We start from the raw sequence: 15,273 nt of genomic DNA on the forward strand, positions 1-15,273 counted from the left end.
ATTTCTGAGCTAGGTGCAATGTTGTGAGTGGCCACCAGATGGCGCCCAATACCTATAAATCACTCAGGAATTATATTGATCCCTTCCTCCCAACTCTTTTGTCCTCTATCACACATCTAAGATCTCTATCTCATAGGCCTATTATTATTATTAGAAGTAATATTATTACTAGTATTAGTATTATTATTACTACTTTTATTGGTCTATACTCATGCAGTTGATGAACTGCACATGCTGAATCATGATATAGATTATATATATATAAAGCTCATGAAAATTTAAAAATAATTTTAAATTTTGTGCCTGCCTGTGTGTAGGTAGGGGCTGGTGCTGGGGGGCTTGGGGGGGTTGGGGATGAAAATAGGGGGGATGCTTAAATTATTGATGGCTTCCTACGTGCAGGGGAGCTTGTTCGAGGGGAAATCCACTCCTGCTCATTTAGTTTCCATAGCACCGCCCTCGGGAGAATTGCAGCTTTCATATATGGGGTAAACTGCCCTGGTTTTAACATTTATAAAACATGAAAAGTAGCAAATGGAAACATAAATATAGTTGTCGTATACCTCAAACCATTTATTCTAAAACACTATGCAAATTATTGAAGATTGATGATTTCTTCCCCCCCTATCATCTTCTGAAATGAATAACCGATAGAAACAACCTCTGGCCGCTCTGTGCTTCTTACACCTTTGAATTCATGTGGAAAGCTTTTCATTCCCTTCCCTGCCTTGAGCTCCCGAGCTGCTGTGGCGCGCCAGATGTTGGACACGGAGCTGCTGTCGCTGACCTCGGTGCTGAACACGACGTCAGATGAACCTGCGCTCTCCACATGAGACACGATACAGCCTCACTCCCTCTTTGATTTATTGAAGCAACTCCACACACCTACTCCTGCTTTTCTAGCCTTTTGGGTGTTTTTTTTTAATTCATTCTCTCTTTTGTTGTTTTCTGAGACCGAGTTATCGCTTGCCGACGCTGGCGTCAATTTTATTCACTTCTCTTTTCGTATTCGTCGTGATGGCACTCGGTGCGTCTACTGTACACCAGGCAGGAGAGGAGTTGGTGGTGGACGAAGGCGCACAACTCGTTTGATTTCTCTCACATGAAGGTGCTTTTTGTTATAGCGCTTTCGTTGTGAAATTAGGACCGTCTACAACTGCCCTCCTGGACACAAATTTAATAGAACTTGATTTGTTAATTCCCTCCTCGCCGCTGCGGTCGGTCGTTCTGCGCCGTGACATGATGCTTAAACAGTAAATAATATTGAGAAATAGGCCTACACGTAGAAACTGGATATGGAGTCCGTGAAGACGAGAGCCACGGCGGGGGTGAAGGAATTTGCGGGGAAGACCTTGGGTCATTTGCACAGGTAGGCACAGGCAATATGCTTTATTTCTTGATTGGTATGCTTCCATTGCTTAATGTTAAATGTGATGTAGGCTAGGTTGTAGCCAGGCACGGGCTATTGCCATGCTGTATGGGTGGTCTGCAGGCCACCGAAAACTATCTTATACAACTTGCAGGCATCTTTAGTCACGCCTCTAGAAGCCAGAAGAAAATTATGCAATCTAATGTGTGAGGTGATGACAGAGGTTTGGATGAACCTGGGTGCCACTGGGTGAAGCTGTCCATACAGTCAGAGGGTCATGCCTGATGACTGTAGGCCTACCACAATAAAACTCATTAACCAGATATTGGTATACACTGTCACCCGCCTGTAAGGCCATACACATATTCAGAAGCATTTTGTGGATTCGTATGCATTTTATGGTGTCTTTCATATTCCTTAGAAAAGCAGTGGCTTAGGCCTAATGGTTTCGCTAATGAGTAAGCGTGAGCTGGCTCTAAAATTAATTAAACACAATAAACGTCATTTGGTCATTTGCATCGATACGATTTCGGTAGCTTTTATATTCAGATATCTGTTGCTGGTTTCTCTAGTTTCAATTTATAGCCAATCGAATAGCCTATTATATGAAGTAGACTTTAGGCTACATTTAGATTTTTCAATTCTGAAACATCTTTCTTTTCTTTCAATCGTGCTTGGAAAATTTCTGCGCAAAACCTTGAAATAACCTATGCTTCATTTATTGAATTCAGTCGTCTCGTAGGCTACTTGAAATCCGATAAAACTGCTTGAGACTTATCAAATACAAACAAAACTTTGGATTCAATTATTAGAAAAAGACAGTAGGTTACCTATTGTAATTTCGTATCTCCAGTTAGGCCTGCTATTTCAGATGAATTCATATATTTCTGGGCAGGCCAATTGAAGTCTCTGTCATTTTATTCGATTCTTTTATTCTGTTAGCACAACACGCCTTGTCATTTTAAATCCTTTTCCAGACACTGATAAGTCAAACTTTCGATTTTTGAGCCTGCATCTTGTATGTTCGTGTTCTGTATGGATTAGATTTGAACGAAGGCATCGACGTGTATCGAATAAACGTGACTTCCCTGCAAAAAAAAAAAAAAAAAAAAGTATTTGAGGAATGCCCATGTGTGTGTCGCTGCTGCTCAGTCCTGTGAATGCTAATGAGGGTGAAGGTGAGCGGGTTGCTGCAATGCGGTAGAGGGGCATCTTCGCCTTTTTTCAGCTCTAGGCGATGAAGTTTGTTTTTTATATAAACATCTGAACGTTTGTTTTTCTTACAGATATTTTAATTTCGTTGTTCTGCTGTCACGTGTTTGGATCATTTGCCTTGGACCTACCGTATAGACCTACAGCTCAATCGATTAGTGTGATAAGAAAAATCCCTCTCTTAACAGTGTAAAATGGCTAATATTCAATGTAGAGGCCCCACTCCTTATAAGGCTGGTAGGTTATGGCGACTGAGCTGCTTCCTCATGTCTTTTCGTTCCTGAAATTAAAAGGAATCCCAATGTATAGGCACAGCTCCCAAACCAACCTGGCTATCAAGCATTCCCTTCAAATAAAATATAGAAAATGGAAATGACAAAAATGGGCCTCCTCAGAAACCTTTTAATAAGGAGAATTGCAGATTTCTTCTCAGGATCATCTCATTGCATGTCATTTTATTGGGGGAAAACTTGATAGACAGTGTTGTGTTAACCTGGCTGTTGCAGGGTGATGGAAAAGAGACAGAAAAACGGAGAGGTGATCGAGCTGACGGAGGATGGGCGGCCCCTCGAGGCCCCGGAGAAGAAACCCCCGCTGTGGGACTGCACGTGTTTCGGTCTGCCCCGGCGCTACATCATCGCCATCATGAGCGGGCTGGGCTTCTGCATCTCCTTCGGTATCCGGTGTAACCTGGGCGTGGCCATAGTGGGCATGGTCAACAACAGCACCATACATCAGAACGGCAAGATCATCATCAAAGAGGTGTGGCACAGCGGCGAACACTTTGTTGACGTAAAAACAGCGTCGTGCATGACTCGAGACTCACGACACCCCATTCTTATTTTCTCAAGAAAAAAAAGAAAAAAAGAAAGAGAATTCCCTTGCACAGAAGATAAAGCTATATGGCCATTATTAGGCCGTATCCCACACAATCTGCCATATAGGCTATTTCATATGAGTTAAAATCCTTGTAAATTAAATTAATGAATATTATATCCTGGCAATCTTTTTCCAACATGCTAGTAAATATAGGAATGCATAATAGATCCTGGGATGAGCATACATATTTTAAAATATCAGTAGCCTAAATATATGCATGAATAATGTTCCCTAAGCTCACGTTTCAAAATATAGGCTATTCTAGGATAATATATCCTATAAAATAGCCTACATTTCAATATATTCCATGTCAAATGGATTTCTGTACCATAAATGCGTGTAAATACATACAGAACATATGACAGTGGCCATTTTTCTAATATTGACATATATTCCCTTGATATATTGCACATACTATATATGTGCATATGGTTAAACGATACATGACTTTTAAATGAGTGGTTTCTATATATTAGAATCCATGACACATCTGTTGTTAAAATGTAGGCATATATGTGTATTTTTTTGCGTTTAGGCCAAAATTCACCAAATAAACCTGCAAAACATGCACCACGTCCAGCACACACAGACACTCGTGTGCTTAAAACAAATACACAGCCTCTCAGCAGCCCCCCATTGACATTGCAGGTGAACAATGTCGGTGAGCAGATCAATGTGATCTGATCAAAATAAGCCGTTTCATAGACCTATAGGCCTTTTAAAAACAGGCCTAGGCCTATTGATTCAGCCACTCTTCAAAGAAAATATTTTTGTTGCCTATTGACTTGGCTTTTAGGGCTATTTCTCGCTGGAATAATAAATACAATCTAAAATGAACCAGAGGACACGAAGGCATAATTCTACGTCACGGTTTGCTCATTTTGTATTGGTTTTATTTCCCCTATTGTCCTCAAGAAAGCCAAGTTTAACTGGGATCCGGAGACGGTGGGCATGATTCACGGCTCGTTTTTCTGGGGCTACATCGTGACACAGATCCCGGGAGGATACATCTCCTCCAGGCTGGCTGCAAACAGGTAGGCGGTGCGTCTGCAGGCTCCCCGGTGAATTACCATGAATACACCAGAACGGAATTCATATAGGCTTATTACATCTGCACAGCAATTCACTGCCTCTTGAACGAAATTGTTGAACAGCCTTGGTGTCTGGTGTCACTTTTTGTTTCTACGTTTATTGTAAAATAGGCAGGAAACGAAATTGAACGCAGGGAAATGAAATAATTTGTTTGCAATAAAAAATAAAAAGCCAAGGCCCTGCATGAAATATTGGCGTTGTCTGAATTACGAATGGGTTGAACGATTCCCAATCATAGGTCAATATTCAGTCAGCAGGCAGGCAGTTTGTGGCCAGTGCCCGCATGGCTGATCAGCTCCTGTAAACCGGAGGTGAAGCGGGAGGGAGGCCGCCGTGATTTGACCGCAGCCCTCGGCTCCCAGCGCGCGGGCTTTCTGCCACCTGTTAATGAGCTCCCCGGGGGCAGCCGTCTAATCTCCTGCTCCCCCAGGCTGGAGACCCGGCCTTGTCTTGTCGCCAAAGGCTTTTATTCACATGTGCGCAGCCGCTGCGTTACTCATTATGATGCACATACTTAGCTTATAATATTCATAGTTCTGCGGCATAATTTAAGGGATACGATGTAAATATCTGAGTCATAAAATATGGATTTAATCGTCATTAGCGCATTCTACCAGCACTGCACATCCTCTTCTGTCTAGGCAAAATATTAGCTAAGCCTATTCATAGTATTCCCATGATGTCATATGCATTTCCCACCAATACTGCTTTGCCATATCTACACATTGGCTGTAGCTGTCATATAGGCTAATCACCTGCTAATTTATGACAATCACCTGCTATTTTCCTACCAAGGCCGTGTGGTGATGTACCAGAATACTATGAATAGCTTTACCTACAGGCCTATATCTGAAAAATAAACTAACCTACAACATCGGATAACGAAAGTTACAATGCAAACACTTAAAGAACAGCGACAATTAGGCCTACCTGCTGTAATTGTGAAATAAAGCGCATTTTATTAGCATACACTACATTTTGTGTGTTCGCGTCCTCTTGATTGACACTGAGATGTAATCGAATCAATTGGTCTCGTGCCCAAGAGTTGTCTCTACCGGATTAGGGCTTGCCCCCCGCGTGCGGATGAGAGGGGCGGCAGGACGTGACAGAAATGAGAAACAGCTCCCTCGGTGTTTATGGATGGCTTGGCCCTTACTTGCGCCTAATTCCACGTGCTCAGCTGCTCCCAGTACGACGAAGAAAAGGGAGCCTATAGCTTTTATCACTGGAGCTGCCTACCTAGCCTACCTTTTATAGAAAAATATGAGAGGAGCCATCAATCTCTCACTGATCCCTCATTCCCACTGGCTCCTGCTGGTGCTGCCATAGTTGTGCCTCGGGTGTGATTTTTTTTTCCGCGGCTCAGTGACACAAGGTAGGCTACAACAGTAGCCTAGCCTATGGAGGTTTTTTTTTTTTTTTTTACTCTTAGCAAAGTGTGTGTTACACCATTGTATTAAAAACAAAGAACTCAAATGTCCAATAGGCTACATCTTCTATTTTAATCGATAATAATTAATAATTCTTCCGCCAAGCAACATAGTTCTTGAACAGTAGCTAAGCAAATGGTTGCTAAGCGACACCAATGTGTCGATATGAGTGGTGATTTAAGCATTAATATTTAAAGTAATTATGATGACGTCAGAGTTGTGCGTCTGTTGGATATCTTACAACTGAGCCAATCAGAACTGAGGACCGGAACGATCTGTTTTATAGTCTATCAAGAACGAACAACGTTTATCTCTTAGACACAATATTATGCACAGATTTTAAATATGACAATCCATTTCTGCTCATTATAAAGGCAACAGACATGCAATAAAAACAAATATATCATTGACAGTATGGGACCTGCCTTCCGCGTGAAATGCAATTCACTAATCATGAACATTTTTAGTGTGATGTGTGATTATATGATGATTATATGTGATGTGTGTTACTGGAAAAGGATATCAGGAGGCCTACTTATATTTTTACTACAATAAGATAAGAAAGGTATATTTTACTGCATGTGATTTTTCAGTGCAATTCCCTGGCCACCAACTTAATAATGGCAATTTATTTCACACATTCAGTGGAAATGAAACTGGTGATAAATATGAGAGACATTATATTAAAATACAAATAAATTCTGATTATTTTCAGGGTATTTGGTGCAGCCATCGTCCTAACCTCGACGCTCAACATGTTCATTCCCTCGGCTGCCCGAGTCCACTATGGGTGTGTCATTTTTGTCAGGATATTACAAGGACTGGTGGAGGTAAGAGCTTTTTTTTCTTTTTTCTTTTTTAGAAACCGAAAGCTTCCGCTGAGAGCTGGAAAGAGAATGTCAATATCTATCAGAATCCTAAAACAATTATTTGATTCTTTGTTCCTATAAACAGTTTATGGTAAGTGGTGAATTTGGTGTTTTCGTGACTAAAAATCAATAACGAAAGTGTTCTTGCCATTAATAGAACATTTAGGCTACAGATACATGGTGTGGGTTTTTTGTCAGTAATAAAGCATACTGGCTATAAATACATAGTATGGGGGTTTTGTCATAAATAGAGCAGATAGGCTGCAAATAGATATGGGGTTGCTATTATTTGCACGCCAAAAGGGAGCAAAATAAAGACTGTAACCTACTCTGGATATGCAGCCTGAGGAAATGTGAAACGGGCTATATTGATCCATTCCACTACAGCTGGGTGTTTGTGGGATAGTCTAACTCCCTTTTGCTGTCATACTACTTGCTGAAACACATTTTGTCCTGCATGGGAAATTGCTGGTATACAAATAACATGCTGATATGCAAAGTTCATAAATCCTCTGGCTGCAGTAGTGAAATATAACACCTAGACATCTCTGCCTGCTGTTGGCTGGTAAATCATGTTGATGCTCTTTGTTGTCCATTTTGGTGGGAAAACAGAAAGCTGATACCCCAGTTCCTCGAAAAATCTGATGGTTTTGTACTGTATATTCAATGTTTATAGGTTTAAACAAATTTTGGCTCCAAATATAAAATAAATAATGAAACCTATAAGCATTTAGCTGTTGGTGGGCATCATGTGTATCATTGAGAGACTTTCTTTCTAGGAGGAGGAGGCAATCACTGGCTGATGGTTTGCCATCAATATATTTTAGACAAATTATATCAGGTATTCAGGAAGGATGGTGAATGAATGTTCCATTTGTAGCTATTATTGCATTTAGAGCAGATTTGTAAAGAGGGTTCAATATGAATGGTTTTGGATATATTGTGTGGCAAATCACCTTTCAATAAAATAATCTTAGATTTCATCGCCATGAGAATGTTGGCACATCATTTCTCTCCAAGGCAGATTGTATTTTCCAGTAGCACATTCTGTTCAAATTAGTGGCTGATGAACATTTAATAGCTGCGGATCTGCCTCGCTCTGTGAACAGCTCATCAGTTCCTCTTTGCTCACGGCATCGAGTAATTTGTTAATGTTAATGAGAAGGGTGAAAATGTTAATTTTTGTTGGTTATTACATATGATATCTGTTGGTTCATGTCTGAATGGGTTTTCCCTCTTAGATTGTTAGTTCATTGCAGTCTTAAATAATCCAGTAATAAAATGTGCAAGGTTATAAGCAATTAGGGTAAATTATGATTATGGGAGGCTAAATAAAAGCAATGCAATCCATATTGTCATTTGAAATGGATGCGTAAAAAGGTTATTGTTTCTATTCATACAAGCCATTCATTGCAGATCATTACTCCCAGACGAAATACAATGTTGGATATCAAAAATAGCAGAAAGTAATCTTAATTATACATTGTACAACGCTATATCCTTCACTTTTATTTTCGCCCATTGGTAGGTTGGATTGGAAGGGTGGAAAGAAATGCACTTGAGTAAGAAACTGAACTCCTGCTTGCTCTTGGGAAACAATAAATGGCTGACACTGAGCTTTGATCACTATATATACATATATAAAATATATTGTGTGTAACAGCATGACTGAGAGCTCAAAACTGCAGTCTGAAGAGCATCCCTAGTTTCAATCTGTTGCTAGTTGATAAATATGTGATATATGTTTCTTCAACATGAAATAACACAGAATGTTGCTCTGCGGTGTATCTAGGGAGTGACCTACCCAGCCTGTCATGGCATATGGAGTAAGTGGGCTCCTCCACTGGAAAGGAGTCGTCTGGCCACCACCTCCTTCTGCGGTAAATACGGGTTACTTCTCACGGTGGGCGACTGGCTTGTTATAGAATGGGCTCAGAATCGATGCTGTGCATATTTCCACGTCGGTTAAGATGTCTGAGCTCGCAGCTTTTGTGCTTTGACCTTTCGTCTCACTGTCTCCTCTCTTCTTCCTGATCCCTCATTCATGCAGGCTCCTATGCTGGTGCTGTGATCGCGATGCCTCTGGCTGGGATCCTGGTGCAGTATTCAGGCTGGTCCTCTGTGTTCTATGTCTATGGTAAGATTGATTCATGAGGTTTTGTGTGTGATGAGTGTGTGTCTGTATCTGTGTGTGTGTGTGTGTGTGTGTGTGTGTGTGTGTGTGTGTTAGTAAGTGTTGAGTGTAAGTGAGGGAATGGGAAATGGGGTCGATCCGATGATGACAAAAGAATATCTTGAAATATTCTCAGTTTTCCATTTTGAAGCTTGAAGCATTAAGATTTTGACTGTCAGAGAGTCCAGTGAAAGTCAAATGGATTTACCCAGGCAGGCTGGGTATTGATTTCCCCCCTCCCAATGTTTTGGTGTGTCAATAAATACCCCGCCCCTCTCTCTCTCCGGACTGGATACAGTTGGCTTTCCTGTCTGGGATTTATTCTCTGAGGCATTTCGGAAAGATCAGGCTGCCAAACACTCTGTGTGTTCTTATGCAACTAATGCTGAGGTCAAACTTGCAGCGGTCCTTCCTCTGTAATCATCCAGAGTTCTGACACGATCTCTGTCTGTGATGTGCAGGGTGCTTTGGGATCGTGTGGTACATGTTCTGGATCTTTGTGTCCTATGAGAGTCCGGCTGAACATCCCACCATCACCGATGAGGAACGCTGCTACATTGAGGAGAGCATTGGAGAGAGTGCCAAGCTGATGGGTCCTAGTGAGGTGAGGGGATACCCGCCCTGAAATGAAGATACCCAACAAATAACATTCCCTTAACCCAATTGTACCTCTGTTTTCCAATCCAATGTGTGTAAAAGTTACTACAGGCGCCAACACATTTTTGAGTTATACCAAGCTGGACTTAAAGCCAAACATTTTAGGAAATCATCTCATTTGATATTGTATTGGAAGATGATCTGATGGCCTACTTTCTAGTGTCACTTCTACTTTCTAGTGTCAAAAACCTCTTCACCTTGTCTAGTCAAGTCTTGTTTATTTATATAGCACACAATCACAGTCAAGTCGCAAAGGGCTTTACACAACATCATATACTTCACCTCTCTTTTGTCATATACTCAGAGGCAGGGATGAGACATTATCAAACAGGTTATGCATATTTATTTTTATGCACTGATGTTAACATTCAATCCATTATGATAATCCATTCCAGAAATTCAAGACCCCCTGGAGAAAGTTCTTCACCTCTATGCCTGTCTATGCAATCATTGTGGCCAACTTCTGCAGGAGCTGGACGTTTTACCTGTTGCTCATCAGCCAGCCTGCGTACTTTGAGGAGGTGTTTGGCTTTGAGATAAGCAAGGTGAGCCCAGATGAATCAATGAACAATTGAAAAGCATGAGTGAATAGATTATTTGGTAGTTGGATAGTAGCTTCAGATGCTATGGGAAAGAGCACAGCTAGTGTTGCTAAAAGTATTAGAGCCAAGCATGTGCCACTTTGTTCTTGGATTGAGCTGCAAAGTAATCCTGATGAACTGGTAAGTTACAGTACAATGCAAAGCAGTCTGTGGGAGTAATAATGAAACATGCAGAAAGAAAGAAGTTCACAAAGAATGTTATGCAAGTGAACATTATCACAAACGATGTAACAATGATATATTTAGGAAAAATGTCATGTGTTGCCTAGAAGAGAATAAGGAAAGCAGTAATCATAGAATAAGTGAATGACATGGGAAGAAAAACATCTTGATCTAACTGGTGTAAATTATTGTAAAATTTGCCACTTCTGCAATCTGAAAAATAATTTTCATTGTGCATTTCTGCAACCTTTAAAATCGTAGTGCACATATTCTGTTGCCTTACCATAACTGTGCATGCAGCTCAGTTGTGTGATTGTGTGACCGTGGCTGTAGGTTGGCATGCTGTCTGCCTTGCCCCATTTGGTGATGACCATCATTGTGCCCATCGGGGGGCAGCTGGCTGACCACCTGCGCAGCAAGAACATCCTGTCCACTACCACTGTCAGGAAGATCATGAACTGTGGAGGTGAGAACTCCAGAACCGCGGCTGAAATATCATTTTCAACACCTCTCTCTGAACCGCTACAGGGTGTCAGATCTATACTATTCTTTTTTTTGGTTGCTCTTCACTGCATGACCAGATGGATTTGCAACAAGAGATGGGCATGATTATAGTTTTGTAAAAATCTATCTGTTCAATACTTGTTCACAAGTTGCCTCAATGATTGTGACTGTGCATTGATTTCATATCTGTCACTTATGTAATTGAGTGCAGACCATGTATCATGCCTAATTCAATTGGCACTGTGATGGCCAATAGCCGTGGGCTTTGTGTGTGTATCTGTGTGTGTGTGTGTGACCTGCTGTCTGCCTTTGTTAGGATTTGGCATGGAGGCCACGTTGCTGCTGGTGGTGGGATATTCCCACAGCAAAGGGATGGCAATCTCCTTCCTGGTCTTGGCGGTGGGCTTCAGTGGATTTGCTATATCAGGTTAGTAGAAGTACAACACTCAATCAGGACTATAGTTGTAATGATGTGGTCAGTGTTGGGGACTAGCTTCACTGCATGTGATGTAGTGGTCTAGTAGTTTAACATCAGGAGGGCCAGTGGATTTTAGGGGTCTAAGAGAAATTGAATTGAAGGGGTAAATTTAATTCCAACTACTACAACTATAACTGCTATTTCCTGTTGTGATTTTGGAAATCTAACAAATTTAGTTTGTACAGAAAGTGGGTATAAGAAAAGTCACTGATGTACATTTTGAAAGCTGATATATTTTAATTCTAAAATTCAAAACAGCAGTCAGTTGACGGTGGCCTGGCCTTTCTAGTATTAACTGCATTTATCAACACCAGTAGATTGGTGATAGTTCAAGTTCAACTAAATTCAAATTTGGATAGTGTTTTTCGTCATTTTTTTGTCATGTTGAGTCATTTTTAGCAAACTACTGCAACTACCAGCTATTTTAGTCTATAAAGAAAATAAGGGAATTGCTTTTTTCATCATTTTAGTTATTTATTTTAAATTATTTTTCATCACTGACTCTCATGTCTTGATCCAACCTCCTTCTGAATTTCTTTATTTTAAGCTTGCGTACAACAGCAAGTTAACAGTCAAGTTTTTCAGTGAAGAGCCCAGATAGTGTTGATTGGTTTGGGTTTCAGTCCAGACTGACTGAAAATGTAGGAGTGATGGATATTACACCCAAAAGAAAGTTAACATTCCTTGCACTTGTTCCTGTGATGAACCCAGACAGGGTGTTTGGTTTGTGTTTTCTGTCCAGGCTCTTCTCTCTGGCAGGCAGCTGTCAGAGTGTGAGGAGTATAAACATAGTGAACATTCCTTGCACTTTATTTGAAATAACGTATAATTAACATCCTGATCAGTGGTATCTTTGCAGGCGAGTGATTTTGTATTATATCACATTGCAGATGTAGATATGATCATTTATTTACAAAGTAGTTTGAACTACTTTTTCTAAGTAACTTTAGTTAACAAACTGTATTTTACTATAGTTCAACTTCTTCCAATGTAAAATAGCTTGTAAACCTATACTTTCAAAGCAGCTTCCCCAACACTGGCTCACTGATTTTGTTCTCTTTATAATGAAATGTAACTTGGATCAGCCATTCAATGTCCAGCCAAATGACCCCAGCTCAGAGCTTAATATATGTTTGCAATACTCATTATTGTCACATAGCCAATAGCTTCACTTCTAACATATTTCCTCTGAAAGGCAAAACATCCCTTTCAACCTTCTTCAGCCATTTATACAAAGGTTCTGCATGTTAATGCTCAGCTACAGAGGGATCCAGGTAGATTTCTCACAAGCAGCTCCTCACATCTCTTCCAGCATGGGTCTGTGGTTCCGGGCAAAATCCTGCTCCCTGCCTCTCGCCTGTTGTTCTTGAGCTTTCTCCTGGAGTGTTTAATAATTCAGTGTTAGATGTCCCAGGGGATCTGCCAGGCAGGCTGTGTGCAGCAGCGAGCGAGGACACTTACTCATTCAGCCAGTCAGTGTGGGGGAGGAGGAGGATGTGCAGCGAGTTGCTGCCTCTTTCTGCAACAAGATGGTCACCATTTGTGCTGCTTTGATCTTCGGCCGTGTCTTAGTTCTGTTGCTTTTATTGTATTACTTCATACACACAATATGTTCTCATATGTCAAAGTGTTTCTCCCCATTTGGCATTTGAATTAGGTTTCATAGTGTTGCCATAATTCACAAAGGGAAAAATGTATCACCCATATTTTTCATTCTGAGTTTTTTGTTTCATCAGGGTTCAATGTGAATCACCTGGACATTGCTCCGCGCTATGCCAGTATCCTCATGGGCATCTCTAACGGTGTGGGGACTCTGTCTGGCATGGTGTGTCCACTGATCGTTGGTGCTATGACAAAGAACAAGGTAAGGGGTTTTTCCCCTTTCAGACACCAACATACATGGCAGTTAAGAGGGAGGAATTATCAGGATCCTTTCATTTTATGTGTGTGAAGGGTCTAAAGGAAAAAAAGAAAAATCTGTGGTAACACTTTCTATGATGACCATTTAATACAATATAAGGGCATTTAAAATAAAAGCTTATAATACATTCATAAATAGATAGATAGGTAGATAGGTAGATAGATAGATAGATAGATAGATAGATAGATAGATAGATAGATAGATAGATAGATAGAAATAGACATATAAGCATGCATAATGATTTGTGAACATGATAAACACATACAATATATCATGATATATTATACTGATACTCATAGCACATTATAAAATATTACAATTACTTAAAAAGTGAGATATAACAGCTTAATACTACAGATATTTGCAGCTGACTTAGAGCATTTCCTTATAATGTCACACTAGCAGCGCTTTAATCTTTTGGCCAATTAATTCTAGCTTTATTTTCCAATACCACTCTGTGTCCCCTTCCCCTTTGTCCTCCTTCAGACTCGAGAGGAGTGGCAGTATGTGTTCCTGATTGCCTCCATGGTGCATTATGGGGGTGTGGTGTTCTACGGGTTATTCGCATCGGGGGAGAAACAGCCGTGGGCCGACCCAGAACTGACCAGCGAAGAGAAGTGCGGCTTCATTGACGAGGACGAGCTGGCAGAAGAGACGGGCGACATCACTCAGAGTTACGGGGCTCTGGGCGGCCCGGCCAAGTCTTACGGTGCTACCACACAGGCGAATGGAGGCTGGCCCGGTGGCTGGGAGAAGACGGAGGAGTACGTCCAGGAGGAGGGACAGGCAGGAGGGTATGGCTACAGGCAGGATGAGGGCTACTCTTAGACCAAACACGCACTGCGTTCACTGACACATGGGTAGACTTATTTTCCTGAGTGTGCATCAAGTTAGTCATAAAAAAAAAGGTGTCAACAAACAAGAAACAAGAAAAAAGAGAAACTATACAATCCATTGTTGTATGTTTGCACAAATTCAAATCGTAAAAAAAAGATTTAAAAATAAGTTATTGTAAAAATTACTAAAAGATATCCAATTTAATAGAGGTGTAAAACATATCAAATTGGCAGGCTGTAAATGTATTATTATGCATATGGATAATAGATATATTTATTTGGAGTGCAATTGTGTGTAACCATGTGAACCATTTTCACCTCATCAGCCAGGGGTTCTTGATCACGTTGAAGCCTGTAGGGTTGTAGATGCAGTCCGTATGAACTGACCCCTGATTTATCATTCTAACTGATTCTTATTACAGTACAATCCCTACAAGCCAGCCATTACAGTGTATAAATGTCACTGCACAGCATTGTAACCAGAAACTAGACACTCTGTTGACATAGGTTATACTGTATCTCTCCTGAATGCACTGAGAGTAGTGTGTCCTTTAATGCACAATATTGGGAATTTATTTTTTTCTTATCATCGGCTTCTGTGTTTGTAAAACTATGTCCTTAACACATAAGTGACCTGGCGTAGAGAAACTGTACTGATTTGAAGAGTGGCATAATGACCTTTGTGGTGAGCTGTGACAGTTACTTTTGGTTACAATGCATGAAAGGTAAAATGTTCAGATGTCTTTCAGATGTTTGCTATTTGTGATCCGTTTTGTAACACGTTACCTCTGCAGTTGAGAGTATGATTTTAGCAGTTGCAACCCATCACATCTCAGCAGTATAGTGCAGGAGTAAAGCCATTCTTATGATTATACTCCACATTTAATGTCTAGCCACTTAAAGTCAAGTCTTAATGTGTTGTTTAAATGATTTATTGTATAAAAGGTGAGTAAAGATTTATAAGAGCTTATAGATTACATTTAGATTCTGGTCATACCACTGCCCATCGCCTTGCTAGAATTATGTCTGGCATTACAAAGGGTTTGTGCAATGCAGAGACTTTGAGAAAGTATAGATTAATCGATCAGT

General features: G+C 40.6%; 1 protein-coding gene across 1 annotated transcript; it reads left to right on the top strand.

Moving 5' to 3' along the window:
* The first annotated feature begins 1,295 nt into the window (after positions 1-1,295).
* Positions 1,296-14,176, top strand: slc17a6b (solute carrier family 17 member 6b). The gene is made up of 12 exons (XM_071917198.1): positions 1,296-1,369; positions 3,088-3,343; positions 4,376-4,494; positions 6,698-6,812; positions 8,644-8,731; positions 8,902-8,988; positions 9,486-9,628; positions 10,077-10,226; positions 10,779-10,911; positions 11,266-11,376; positions 13,164-13,291; positions 13,835-14,176. The coding sequence occupies exons 1-12, from the start codon at positions 1,296-1,298 to the stop codon at positions 14,174-14,176; spliced, it is 1,746 nt and encodes a 581-aa protein (XP_071773299.1).
* The last annotated feature ends 1,097 nt before the right edge of the window (positions 14,177-15,273 follow it).

Source organism: Centroberyx gerrardi, chromosome 1 (genome assembly GCF_048128805.1).
Source record: "Centroberyx gerrardi isolate f3 chromosome 1, fCenGer3.hap1.cur.20231027, whole genome shotgun sequence".
In the NCBI taxonomy this organism is placed as follows: Eukaryota; Metazoa; Chordata; class Actinopteri; order Beryciformes; family Berycidae; genus Centroberyx; species Centroberyx gerrardi.